This window comes from Vicugna pacos, chromosome 5 (assembly GCF_048564905.1).
Source record: "Vicugna pacos chromosome 5, VicPac4, whole genome shotgun sequence".
Lineage (NCBI taxonomy): Eukaryota > Metazoa > Chordata > Mammalia > Artiodactyla > Camelidae > Vicugna > Vicugna pacos.
The window spans coordinates 63,161,660-63,176,487 of NC_132991.1; the positions used below are offsets into that span (position 1 = coordinate 63,161,660).

The window sequence follows — 14,828 nt, forward strand, 5'->3', positions numbered from 1 at the left end:
CTTGTTTATCTACTTTGAATAGGCATTTTAAATTTTGTCCATAGTTTAAAAAGTGTTTTTTAAACATGTCACATTTACAAAATCACAATAACTATAAACTGATTAATAATACCAAGAGAAGTACTAATTTCTGTGATGATCTCTGCAGTCACATTGCATGCAATTAGAATCTTTTTAAAAAGCAGCTTTTTGGAAACACTGATATAATGTAAAATCCTGTTATAATGAATACATTCTATATAGTAAGCTACAATAATTCTGTTTCTCTGACAACAAATGACCTCTTAGAACAAACTTTTTTTGGCTAAAGTTTATGTGAAAGTTACTTCATTATGGTTAAATGCATAAAACTTAATAGTTTATCTTTGAGAGCAATTTTAGGTATACAGCAAAATTGAGTGGAAAATACAGAGTTCCCATATACCCCCTGACTCCACACAGATACAATTTCCCCCACTACCAATATATTGAACAAAGGTAGTGTATTTGTAACAATTTATGAACCTACATTGAAGCATCATTATCACTCAAAGGCTATAGTTTCCATTAGGATACACTTCTGATGTTGTACATTCTATGGGGACAGTAAATGCCATTTTTAGACAGGTTTTTCATGAAGTTTGTGTTTTGCCTTTAAGTAGTTACTACCCTTCAATTTCTTCAGTCATACCTTTTTCAGTTTCTTCCTTGGCAATCTGAAGCTCCTAATTATCTCACACACACACACACACACACACACACACACTCTCTCTCTCTCTCTCTCTCCCCCCACCTCCCTCCCTCCCTCCCTCTCTCTCTCTCTTACTCCCAAGTGATTGTTTTCCAGTTGGCCTGGTTGGAAAATTTTCATAACGTAATTAATTTGTAATCTCACAAACTATGGTTTAGAGCAGTGCCCTTGCCAAAAGATAGAGAAGCTAAGATTCTACTCTTATTTTCAAAGAATCATGAACGGCTTAATATAAATTCTTTGTCATCTCTAAGCTGTAAATTCTGGGAATCAGTGTTTTAACAAGCTGTTTATCTTAATAAACATCTCACATGTATAGTTGATATGCTTATTTGAAATGTAGCAAAGTGTTCATTTTGATAATTTTTGACATTTAAAAATTGTAAGTAATTAGCTAATAGTGATTTTTGTTTTAGCAAATGAAAATTACATATAGTAAAATTGAGTACTCTATGGTTTGTTACGTGAATTTAGATCTAGCACAGCTCAAATGGCTTGTCTGGTACTTGATATCTACTTACATATGAAAGCCTCATGTAACAGATTTTGCATGGTGTTAGTCTTGTCATTCTTTCTTTTCCTTTGTCGGCCCACTCCTATTTCAGAGCTTGAGCATTAATAAAATATTAAATGTCAAGGAGATTATCCTACTACAGGATACACAGTATTGAATAAAAACAGGTGTTTGTGGAATAGAAAGGTAAGGAAATCAAATTTTTGATGAGAAGTTGATATGCCTTTCTTTTTCATGTAATTAGATGCTTTGTAAAGGAATCTGGGATTGCATGACAGAAGTCAAGGAAGTTATTACACAATCTCTGTGAAAACTTGATTGCCTTTGTGCTTTGACTAACAGTGTTTGTCTTGTTCACAGTAACTGTAGTACTGAATGGAAGTGGCTTGTAGACAGAGCAAGAGTTGGCAGCCGATGGACATGGCTTCAAGCCCAGATTTCAGAGCTAGAATACAAAATCCAACAACTAACGGATGTTCACAGGCAGATTCGTGCCTCCAAGGTATTGTCTGTGTCCTCTGTTTAAAAAAAAATTATTAGTTTTAGTTTGTCCTCATCTCTTCACACAAAATAATTGTTGTAAGTCTTTATAAAAGTGTAGTTAATGTTAAGCTTTTTGATATACTCTGTAAGTTGACACTATCTTTGTAATACCTTTGTATTTACCACTATCATTTTATCATATTGAACAATTCAGAACTTCTTTATTGGATTCCAGTTAATAGAAATGATATACATATAAAGCTCTACTTTGTTGGCATTTATTTGAACATATGAGAGAAATTCTGAGTGTATCTTATTGGAATCTCTTTAGAGTTTTTTTGGTTGTTTTAAGGAAAACTATAAACACAAAAAGTTCTAGAAAGCATTATAATGAACACCTATATACCCACCCCCAAATTGGTTAAATATTAAATTTTACTAGTTTGGGTTTAGTTTTCAGACTAATAAAGCATTGTCTGTACAACTGGAGTACTTGTATGGTCCTTCCTGATCCCATTCCCTTTCCCCGTGCCACTGTAACCACTATTGTGATTCCAACGTTTTTTGATAGCTGTTACTTTTATGTATATTCTATACTATTGGCACATAAATGTTTATCTGTATCTATAAACAAAATTTATTTTTCCCTGCTTTTAAAGTCCAACTGAGTGATATTTGTACTACAGACTCTTTTGCAACTTGCTTGTTTTTGCTCGGCATAATTTTTACATATTTTTATACTTCCTGTATGATGTTTAAATGTATGAATGGAATGGAATTGTGTGAATACAACGGATGTTTATCTGTTCTGTTTTCTATTGGTAGGCATGTATGTCGTTTCAGTTTTTATGCCAGTAAAAACAATACTGCAGTGACTGTCTTATATGTGTTTTTGATGGGCCTGTGGAGAAGTTTTCTTGGGGATAAGCCTCAAAGTGGAAGTGCTGGATCTTAGGCATGACTAACTTCAGCTTTCCTATACTAATCAGTATTTTCACTGGCAGAGCATGAGAGCTCCTGGTTTCCCATGCCAACGTTTATATTTTTTGGTCTCTTAATTACAGTATAATGGGAGTGAAATATTTTATTACTGTTTTAATTTAATTGCTCATGAATGTAGGGAAATTGATTCTTAGTGTAATTAACTATCAAATTTTGTCTAAGAATTAACTTATCTTTTTTACTCTTTTTCCGGAGATGGAGAGTGGTTGTGATAGTGGTGGTGGTGGTATGTGCATGTGAATTCATTTTAAATGTGGGATACTGTTCTCCATCAGTTGTAAATATTACAAATCTCTCATGTTGTAGTTTGTCTTTTCATTTTTTTGGTATATCTATTTTTGAACAGAGATTTTAATTTCAACATAACTGTATGCTGTTTCTCTTTATGGATTATGTCTTTCTGTGTCTTTTCAAAAAGATTCTACTCCTGCTATTTATTTCTGTGTTGGTTGTGAGGTAATAATCTAACTTTCTATTTGGATGTGGATGGTCATTCCAGCACCTTTTTATAAATTACAGTAATTTATCTTTACTTTCTAGTTGAAAATATCACTTTTGTCATATATTGAATTTTCATAAATTTGTTGCTAGACTTACAAATCTATACATCTTTCTTGATTATATAGTTTTATAAGTTTGCTTTTAATGCAAAAGTACCCTCACATTGTTTTTCTTAAATTTTCAAAAATTTTGTGTCTGTGTTACTAGTTTTTTTATTCCAGAAAATTTGGGGGCTTATTGATCTTTATCTTTTCTAATGCATTATTTTTGGCTCTTTCAATTTTTTGTTTCATTTTTATTGGGTTTGCTATTTTACTGTTGTTTTAGCTTCTTGAATTTATCTGTTGATGGACATTTAGGTTGCTTCCATATCTTGGCTATTAAATAATCTGCTAAGAACATTGGGTGGCATGTATCTTTTTAAATTAGTGTTTTCATTTTCTTCGGATATATACCCAAGAGTGGAATTGGTTTGGTCATATGGTAGTTCTATTTTTAGTTTTTTGGGAAATTTCTATACTTTTTCTACAGTGGCTACAGCAATTTACATTCCCACCAGCAGTGTACTATATAGTGCCCTTTTTCTCCACATCCTTGCCTACATTTGTTATTTGTGTTCTTTTTGATGATAGTCATTCTGACAGGTGTGAGGTGATATATGGTTTTAATTTACATTTCTCTGATGATTAACAATGTTGAGCATTTGTTCGTGTGCCTGTTGGCCATCTGTATGTCTTCTTTGGAAAAATGTCTGTTTAGGTCTTCTGCTATTTTTTTGATTGGGTTATTTGGTTTTTTTGCTGTTGAGTTGTATGAGCTGTTTATAAATTTTGGATATTAACCCGTTAGTGGTCCTATCATTTGCAAATATTATCTTCCATTGAATAGGTTGTCTTTTCATTTTGTCAGTGATTTCCTTTGCCTTGCAAAAGCTTTTAAGTTTAATTAGATCCCATTTGTTTATTTTTGCTTTTATTTCCTTTCCTTTTGGAGACAGATCCAAAAAAATATTGCTATGATTTATGTCAAAGAGTGTTCTGCCCATGTTTTCTTTTAGGAATTTTATGGTTTCTGTTCTTACATTTAGGTCTTTAATTCATTTTGAGTTTACTTTTGTGTGTGGTGTTAGAGAATGTTCTAATTTCATTCTTTTACATGTAGTTGTCCAGTTTTCCCAGCACCACTTATTGAAGAGACTGTCTTTTCCATTGTATATTCTTGCCTCCTTTGGTGTAGATTAATTGACCATAACTGCATGTATTTATTTGGAGGATCTCTATTCTGTTCCATTGATCTAAGTGTCAGTTTTTGTGTCAGTGCTGTATTGTTTTACTGTAGCTTTGTAGTATAGTCTTAAGTCAGGGAGTGTGATTTCTCTAGCTCTGTTCTTCTTTCTCAAGGTTGTTTTGGCCATTTGGGGTCTTTTGTGTTTCCATACAAATTTTTAAATCATTTTTTCTGGCTCTGTGAAAAATGCCCTTGATATTTTGCATTGAGTCTTAGATGGCTTTGGGTAGTTTGGTCGTTTTAACAATATTAACGCTTCTAATCCATGAACACAGTATATCTTTCCATCTATTTGTGTTGTCTTCAATTTCTTTCATTAGTGTCTTTTCAAAGTACATGTCTTTTATGTCCTTAGGGTTATTCCTAGGTATTTTATTCTTTTTGAAGTGGTTGTAAATAGGATTGTTTTCTTAATTTATCTTTTTGATAGTTTGTTGTTAGTGCAGAGAAATGCAACAGATTTCTATACATTTATTTTGTAACCCACAACTTTATGGAATTCATGATGAGCTGTAGTAGTTTTTTGGTGGCATTTTTAGGATTTTCTAAGTATAGTATCATGTCTTCTGCAAACAATCACAGTTTTACTTTTTTCTTTTTCATTTGGATTCCTTTTTTTTTTCCTTGTTTGTTTGCTGTGACTAAGACTTACAATATCATGTTGAATAAAAGTGAGATTGAGTGTCCTTGTCTTGTTCCTGATCTTAGAGGAAATGCTTTCAGCTTTTCACCATTGAGTGTGATGGGTTCGTTATATATGGCCTTTATTATGTTGGAGTAAATACCCTCTTTGCCCACTTTCTGGAGAGTATTTATCATAAATAGATTGTTTAAAACATATTTTTGAATCATAAACAGATATTGAATTTTGTCAAAAGCTTTTTCTGCATCTGTTGAGATGACATTTGGTTTTTATTCTTCAGTTTGTTAATGTGGTTTATCACATTGTTTGATTTGCAGATATTGAAAAATCCTTGTATCCCTGAGAAAAATCCCATGTGGTCATGCAGTATGAGCCTTTAAATGTATTGTTGGAGTCAGTTTGCTAATCTTTTGTTGAGATTTTTGGGTCTATGTTCATCAGAGATACTGGCCTGTAATTTTCTTTTTTGGGTGATACCTTTGTCTGGTTTTGGTATCAGAGTGATGCTGGCCTTGTAGAATGAGTTCGGAAGCATTTCTTCCTGTGCAATTTTCTGAAATAGTTTGAGAAGTGTAGCTGTTAACTCTTCTCTAAGTGTTTGATAGAATTCACCTGTGAAGCCATCTGATCCTGGACTTTTGTTTGTTGGGATTTTTTAAAAATGATTGATTCAGTCTCATTACTAGTAATTGGTATGTTCATATTTTCTGTTTCTTTCTGACTCAGTCTTGGGAGATTGTCCATTTCTGGGAATTTGTCGATTTCTTCTTGGTTGTCCATTTTATTGACACATAGTTGTTCATCATAGTCTCTTATGATCCTTTGTATTTCTGTGGTGTCAGTTGTAATGTTTCCTTTTTCATTTCTGATTTAAATGATTTGGGCCCTCTCTCCTTTTTTCTTGATGAGTTTGGCTAACAGTTTATCAACTTGTTTATTCTTTCAAAGAACCAGCTTTTAGTTTCATTGATCTTTTCTATTCTTTTTCAGTCCCTATTTCATTTATTTCTGCACTAATGTTTGTGATTTCTTTCCATACTAACTGGGTTCTGTTTGTTCTTTTTCTAGCTCTTTTAGGTGTAAGGGTAGGTTGTTATTTGTGATTTTTCTTTTTTCCTGAAGTAATATATATATATCTTTTAAGTTCATCTGGCATAAAGTGTCATTTAAGGCTAGTGTTTCCATATTGATTTTCTGTCTGGATGATCTGTCCATTGATGTAAGTGGGATGTTACAGTTCCCTCCTATTATTGTGTTACTGTTGATTTCTCCCTTTATGTCTGTTAATATTTACTTTATGTATTTAGGTGCTACTATATTGACTGCATATATATTTACAGTTGTTAAATCTTCTTGGATTGATCCCTTAATCAATATGTAATGTCCTTCTTTGTCTCTTGTAACAGTCTTTATGTTAAAATCTATTTTGTGAGATATAAATATTGCTACTCTGGCTTTCTTTTGATTTCTATTTGCATGGGTTACCTTTTTCTATTGCCTCAATTTCAGTCTGTGTGTGTCTTTAAATATTAAGTAAGTCTCTTTTAGGCAACATATATACAGGTCTTGTTTTTGTATCTATTCAGTCACTCTGTATCTTTTGATTGACCTTATAACTCTTATCTTCAGCTCTAACTCAAATATTACTTTGCATACTACATATTTAATTATTTCATTGTTCATTCTGCTCTTAATATTTTTAAATTTCCAATGTGATTGCCTTTTTAACTTGAGTTATTTAATAGTACATCTTTATGTTTCTGAACTCAAAACTTTTTTTTTAGTATTTTATTATTTAATTACATTATAGCCTATTGATTACCCTGTGTGGATTTCATTCTTTGTGACCAACTACTAATCAAATTTTTTAAATGCTCAGTGTATAATAGAAAAGAATGTATATTCTTTACTTGCTGATTTTAGAATTCTCTATTTATTAAAATGGTTGACTTTGTTATATATATCTGTTATATATTTATACATCTAGATCTTTCAACTTCCAATCATTGTTAACGTTTCAGTTTATCCTAGTAATTCTGTTAGCTTCTGTCTCTTACACTTTGAAGTACTAATGCTATTTGGTATACACAAACTTTTTACTGTTTTAGGTGTTTGTTTTGTAAGCTACATATAGCTAGATTCTAAAAATCCACTCTGATTAGTTCAATTTTTTATTTGTTTTTATTTTTCTCTCTTTGTATTTGTGTTTTGTTTTTCATTTGTCTTTTGTTGGATTGATAGAATTTCCTTTATTCTTATCTTTTCCGTCTGCTGGTTTAGAAGCTATGCATTGTAGTTTGATTCTTTGTCATTACTCCTAATTTTTAACATACTTCCTTAACTGCAAATAATTCTTACAATGATTAAAAGTGCTCAGTTTTTTATACTCTTTTTTTTTTACTTAAAATGTGGATCTTAATACTATTTAACTGTGCATTGAACATATCTACTCCAATCTAGTTACTTTTTTTTTTACTGTTAGTAGTTAATTACATTTCTAACAGATTTCATTTAAAATGTGCTTACTGGGTTTTTTTTTTGTATTCTACCTATAAAATAGGTTATAGCATAAGCTGCTATAACAAAGATCTCCAAATATAGTTACTTTATAAAGGTACATAATGCTTCAAAAGTGAGAGGGTGAGTACAAGCTGGTGGAGCATCTTGTTTGCTCAGGGTCATTCAGGGACTCAGATTCTTTCTATCTTGCTTCTGTGATATACTCTAGGGTGTGCTGACTGCACTGTTGAACAGGGTTGTAGACTTCTCCTTATTTGAGCTCTTGAGAAGTCTTTAAGTTGTGTGTGATTTGGAAGTTGCACTACTTTTCCTGACACTCCATTTTAGCTAAATTTAGACCCAACTGTAGCTGCATGGCTACAACTAGGTGCATAGGAGGAAAAGCTAAATAATACTGTCTTTCACTGAGAAGTTGTATGCATAGGTAAAACTCCAGTAGGGGTGGGGTCTGGTAAAAAGAAGAGAGAAGAGGGAGATAGATACTGGGAAGAATTTGCAGTATCTTTCTACATCACCTTTTCTCTCTTGGTTTACTTCTTGCTGAAGTAAATTCTGTAGTAGTTTTTAATGGTAAATTCTGAACACTTAAACTCTTTGTATTTGCATGTTTCAAAATACTTTTACTTTACCCTACTCTTCAGTGATATTTTAGGTTGAGAGAAAATTCTAATTTGATACTTATATTCTCTTTGCCCTTTAAAGAATCCTAAGTCATTGTTTTCTTTATTCTGATGAGCAGCCTTGTTTTTCCTATGTAAGTACTCTGTCTTTTCTATCTGGTAAGTTTAAAAATTCTTGTTTATTTGATTTTCTATGCTTTTTTTTTTAACTAACAGGTGTCTACTTATGGATTTATCTTTGTTTCTTTATCTTTTTCTCACACTATACCTTTTTAACTGTGCAGTTTGCTGAATTCTGACAAATATATAGTTGTGTAACCATCACCATCATCTCCCCTCTTAGTTATTGACCTGCTATTTCCAGGAAAGGACAAAAGTGCTTGTTTTATAGGAAATTTGACAAGAATAAGCTTACTTTCTCACATATTGATTTGCAAGTTCTGTCAGATATTCATGTTGAGATTCCTGAAAGAGTTAGAAATACGAGATTTAGAGAAGGCAGGTTTATAAAAAGATATAGATTTGGAGTTATTTCATAGAAATAGCAGTTAAAGCTATGCTATTATATGGTAGCAATTTTAAAATAAAATTTATTTCTCTCTATTTACTTCCTTATTTTCTGCCTTTTCTTAATTTTTTCCCTTCTTTCCTGTCACACACTTACTAGGAGCCTAATATAGCGTTTAGGGTATACAGTGGTGAATGAAACCTACAGAGTTCTTACATTTTTAGTTTTAGAGTTTAATGGGGTGGGGGGAATTAAGCCAATTATTACAGAAATACATGCTATTTTAATTCTAATCGGGAAATTTAACATGAGATTTCCTTAACTTAAAGATACATTGTTTTCCCAAAATTATAGGCTATTTGTTTGGAACTTGAAGTGTATTTTCCCATAGGAGTGATGATATAAAGAGTTCTCATGTAATTCGATGAAGTCCTCTTTAATCTAAATATCTCTTTGTAACTTTGTTTTTGTGGGAAATTGTGGACATAATGGAAGTAATATTGTAAAATTGATGGTGATTGGTCTAAAAAGAAAAAGCTGAGAAGAGAAGAAAGTAGAGTCCTTGAATCATGTAGTTAGCCTAACCCCATCTAGGGTCTACACATCAATAAAGATTAGTAAGTTTTAAACTGTGTCTATCATGAGTCTATATTCTGGTAGGTGAGATAGACCATGTAAATAGTTAATTGCAGTGTAATGCAGTATGTGCAGTGATATGTGTTTTTAACAAGATATAGATGTGGCATAGAGAGAATATTCAACTCTGACTTTAGGGATTAGGAGGTTGGAGAAAACATCATTAAAGAGGTGATGCCTCATTGCGACTTTGGAGGATAAATACTAGTTTGTTTAATGAACCTGTGGAACCCAAAGGGCCTTCCTTAAAGGTTTGAAGACGTGAAACAACATGATCTGTTTTAGGAATGACAATGTAGTACACTATTCAAAGGATCAGAAAGTATGAGTTGTGCAAGGATGGGAGAGGAATGTAGGAAGTCATGAATATTGTTTAATATTAAGCCTTGGAGAATTTGATGGTGATGTGTGTAGGAAGGTGGATAGAAAGATAGACATAAAAGGCTTACTTATTCTGTCTACTGGATTTGAAGCAACTGTGTTCAGGAATAGTTTTCTGATGGACGTGTCCTATTCAGTTACTCTTTCTCATTTTTCACAGTCTTCATCTGGGCCTTAAGTTGTAGTGATCTTGCAGTCTTTTCAAGATCACTAGATCAGTTCCCGCCTTTGATCATTTTCTTTGAAAGATACAATGTCACAAACTTTTTTTATAGCAAAGAGTTCTAAGAACAAGTCAAGTTTAAAACAATTTGGAAACCTCCAAGAAAGTGGGTTCCTAGCTGAACTGATAACTTAAGTTTTATGTTTGAATCTAGATAGTCTAGTTCATTTTACTTTGACTTGAAAAAGGGTTTTTTTTTTTCACATATTGTGTTCTTAGCAGTGCTTTATACTTGTTTAAATGTTTTTAAAAGTTTGATTATATGTTTCTATAACATCTATTTGTAATAAATTATTTTAAAGAAATAAATCTACACGTTCCAGTAATAACTTTTATATGGCCTTTATATTTTTTCTTGGTTCAGGCTAAATGTGTGTCTGGCCCTTTGTTCCCTTAAGAATCACATTATGTTTATTTTATGGAAAATGTCATTACAGTTATGCTATCAGAATATAATATTTCTTTTATTTTGGTAGTTTTTCCACATGTTTCTTCTGATTTAATCAAAATGTTTACTTATTTATATGCTGTTTAGTTGAGTTATTATTGTACTGAATAGGGAAAAGAGCACTTTGTTCTTGAATACCTCCTTGAATTATTGTAATTAAAAAATTGAGAAGAGTCGTTTAATGTATCTTGAGTGAAACCGAACTTTTAATTTCATGTATCTTGAAAGGAAAAGTAAAAGCCATTCTCTTCAGTTAAATTAGAATGAAAAGAAATTGAGATGCTCTTTTACAAATAGCCTGTTTAAATAAGTGCTGGTTTGTGTCTTTGGTCAGGAAACACACACTGAGTAGATCTACAAGTTTATGTAGTGTTGAAGAAGGGGCAGATAACCTAAAGTGTTGTTTGCCCCTTTCTTGACACAATCCCAGTCAGTGGTCTAAATTTTGCTCAAAGTTTTAGAGAGAGGAAAGCAGAGTTTAGCAACATCCCTCCTTTGCTCTTGCAACAGCTTTATCAACACATTATAGCTTCCATATTTCTCCTTCTCTCTATTCCAGCTTTCACTAAGACAGCAGCTTCTTCTCACTCTCAGAAAAAAAAAATTAAAATAGTTTATCTTGGTTGAAGGGATGGCTATCCCATATTTAATGATTTCTCTTTTTATCCTATAGTAGAGTCTTCCATATCTTAAATTTACAGTGCTTTGAAATTTTCATTTAAATCTTTGCTTACAGTTGGTTTTGATGACTTCATATAAATAATAAGTATGTTGCTGAGGCAACTGTTTATTATTTCACACTGTGTCTTCTCTATGAGGACCCTGAGAGTGGGGCTGGAGAGCTCTCATGTTATTGTCAGGAATAGCTGTCTTCTCTGAGCAGGCGATTCTCTTTTATCTCATGCTAGAGTTTTCACTTGTCTCAGTTATCATGACTCATCCTTCTGAAAAATTGTTGTGTCTTTGTTATTTACCTTATTTCATCTATTGTTAGACTGTTCTTTTCCTGATTTTTAAAAATTCAGCTTTATTGAGTTATAACTAACAAACAAAATTGTAAGATACTTAAAGTATACATCATAGTGATCCAACACACGTAAATTCTTTTCCTGATTTTTAAGAACAGGAGCTATTTCTGCAGTGTCTCCAAAGGATTCAATCTTTTTTCCTTTCTTCTCTATTTTTGGCTGTGGCATAGAAAAATCATGGGCCATTCTTACACTGTGAGACTTTTATCAAAGGCAACAGTTTAAGAGAAAAAAATAGATTACGAAGTTGACTATGAATGTCTTCCCTGTTGAATTTTTAATATTATTCTCATTGAATTAACTACTGCAGGCCTCTTACTTATAAAAGGATAGTAATCTAAAGATTTGGAAATTGGGCTTCTGAAATTCAAAATTGGTTTTTCTATATAAATAATGTTATAAGTAAGGATTATGAAATCAGGCCAACTCACAGCAACCTGGCACATAATATAAACTGTAATCAAACCAAAGAGAATTGTAGTTAATATAGTGAAAACTTGTGTTTCTTTTGTGTTTAGGTACTTTTGAAAAACCTATGAGAGACTTGTTCAAATTTTGGATAGATGTTTCAGATACTTTTAAGAGCTTTTGAGATTGATGACACTATGTCTATTAAGTCTAATATAATTTTTAAAATATCAAATGAAACAAAAATTTTTAATGTATTTCTTAAGGTTTCTTGACAGCCATATTTATGCATTCTAGGAAAATAGTCAGTGAGATGGGATCAACAATTTGATCCCCTACTCTTTGTAAATGTTACTAGCACTGTTAAAAGTGTAGTTAAAAAAATTTTTTTTTTTACTTTTACCAAGCAAATTTTTTACTTTTATAAGTGGTAATATATTATTATACAACTATAAAATGTAAGTTTTATACTATTCCTGAATATGTTCATTCTAAACTGATATATTCTCTAAATTATAGTGTAAACTAAGGCAACTTATATATAACATAATCTATAGGTAATTTCCATCCTGTGTATAGCACTTATACATGATGTCAGCTGGCCCACAGCAATCATTTAATTTGTTCCATCTTTAAATACTATACACTAGTATTAATGTTATAGTCTATTTTCACTATAAGAATATAATATTTTAGCCACATTAGACATTTAATACCTTTCCAACTAGCCTATTGGAGCTTATTGATATTTTGCAAAAAAAAGTATATACACATACATACACATATAAATATGTATTATTCTTTGCAGGGGAAAGTGCAACAGGAGGGGTAGGAAGGAAAGAAGTTTTATGGTGAGAACTATGAAACCATTAAGATCATATCTGTACATTCCTTTTTCCTCTTTCTCTTCAGCCACTGAGGGACCTAAGGTTCAGGGCAGTTGGAGTGAAGCAGCTAGGGAATGTGGGGCAAGTTCAGCAAGTCAGCTGAGAAGAAGTACAGGTGTGCATGAACGGCAGGCAGGCAGGGAGTACAGAGGCAGCTAGATACCTACTCATTTCTCCAGCTCTTTACATTTCAGAAGGTACCCCATCAAATTTGAAAACTTGTGTGTTTGTTATTAACTTGTCTACCCTGTAAGGAAATGAGAATTTTGGTTGGCCTAGAGAATGCTTTTCCTCAAAGTGCAGTCCTGCAGCAGCCAGCAGGGCTGGGGCTCCTCAGAGTGCTCTGAAAAGAGTTAGTATGAAGTAATTGTTGTTTGGATGTTTGTAAGTTCGGTACTTTAATTCATGAAATTAGGAGTACTCAAATACAATCTTGAATGGAAATGCTAGTGACCAAAATATCAAAAGATGTATGTCTGGAAATGTTCTACATTTTAGTCATAATGTTCATATTTTATGTATAAGCCTTTTACTTCATTCTAAATGTATCATGCTTTATGCTAATAACGAAAAGCAATATGAAAAATAACTGCATGCATATAATTTATAACAGTATTTTAGAAGCCTGATCCATCAAATATATGTTATTTTAGTTCATGTTTTAAATCAGCAGCTTTTTTACAGAGTTAAGCTGTACTTTCAAATGTCTATTGTCTGGTTTCCAAGGGATACTAAAAAGCATGGTTCAAGTGCATTGTAACATTAAAGTTGATTTAGCAGTCAGTTTGTTTTCATTGCAACTCTCTAATTGCTGTTTGCTTAGGGGATAGTGGTCCTAGAAGAATGTCAACTTCCAAAAGACATTTTGAAAAAACAAATACAATTTGCAGACCAAGCAGCTTCATTAAACACTACAGGGAACCCCCAGATTTCTCAAGAGAGTCAAGATCCTTTACCAGAACAAGATTTTGAAATGTCACCAAGCAGCCCTACACTACTTCTTCGCAATATAGAAAAACAGGTAATGTTAAGTAAGAGTAAGGTGCAAGTGGCATGAAATAGCTTTAAATTGATTTTGTAAACTATTCAAATAAATGTAGTGTCTGCTTGAGAGATTGGTTATTAAAGTTGGCCATTTGACATTAAATAAAATTAAAATATTGAATGTATGACTAACCTGTTATAATATTGATATAATTGAAGTTATTTAAATATAATTTGATAAGTATTGGTACATAGCTTATAGGGGTGATAACTCTATATTAGGGATGGAAAATCTTATTTTCTAATAAAATTACTTATCATTGGACTTTTTTCATGGAGAAAGAACAGTGGTACCACTTAATAAATCTGAATGGTTGTTTGATTAACTTATTGATACAGATTTTTAGTGAACGATAATATTAGAATATGGATTCTTTCTTTAAAATGATCATGAAAATAGAAAGTCTAATAAACTGCTAGTAAATTACTTTGATTCCAGAACTTTCTCTGGTATTTAAATCCTTTTATGGATGACTCCAGAAGTTTAATTATTCTGTCCTATATTTATCTTTCAAAATTGAACCATTTATTTTAATTTAGACTTTGGTGGCTTTTGAATAAACTTGGCTTTATAGGAGTTTGTTAATTTACAACCAGACTAAATCTACTGGAATACACTCAGTTGGGACCACAGCTGCATGACTACATTATTCTAGTGGGTAATATAGATTTTCATGTCTTCCTACATTTGATTTTTCTGTTTTTTTTTTTTTTAAGACATTCATTGTGAAATAGTTTGGTACCAGGTTGCTACTATCTTACTCCTGGTAATTCAGAATATGAGATAACTCCTCCCACCCCATATTTGTTAAATTTACAATTGTCTAGAGTTTTTGTTAATTGGAATGCATAATCAAAATACTATTATGACTATTTTATAATTCAGAAAGTTATTTTTAAATTATCTGTTAAGTTGGAGTGTTCTTTACCATGTAAGTGGCGTTTTAAACTAGTGTTGATTATAT

The 14,828-nt window shown here is 32.0% G+C and overlaps 1 protein-coding gene across 7 annotated transcripts in view; it reads left to right on the forward strand.

The window, feature by feature from the left end:
- KANSL1L (KAT8 regulatory NSL complex subunit 1 like) overlaps nucleotides 1–14,828 on the forward strand; it is a 113,600-nt gene that overhangs the window by 35,279 nt on the left and 63,493 nt on the right. For all 7 annotated transcript variants that reach the window (XR_012072775.1, XM_072961346.1, XM_006205250.4 and 4 more), the window contains exons 3-4: nucleotides 1,605–1,746; nucleotides 13,643–13,840. Coding sequence is in view for 6 of the 7 variants with exons in the window: in XM_072961346.1 (XP_072817447.1) it covers nucleotides 1,605–1,746; nucleotides 13,643–13,840 (340 nt within the window). In the remaining variant the exon portion in view is untranslated. The remainder of the gene's footprint in view (nucleotides 1–1,604; nucleotides 1,747–13,642; nucleotides 13,841–14,828) is intronic.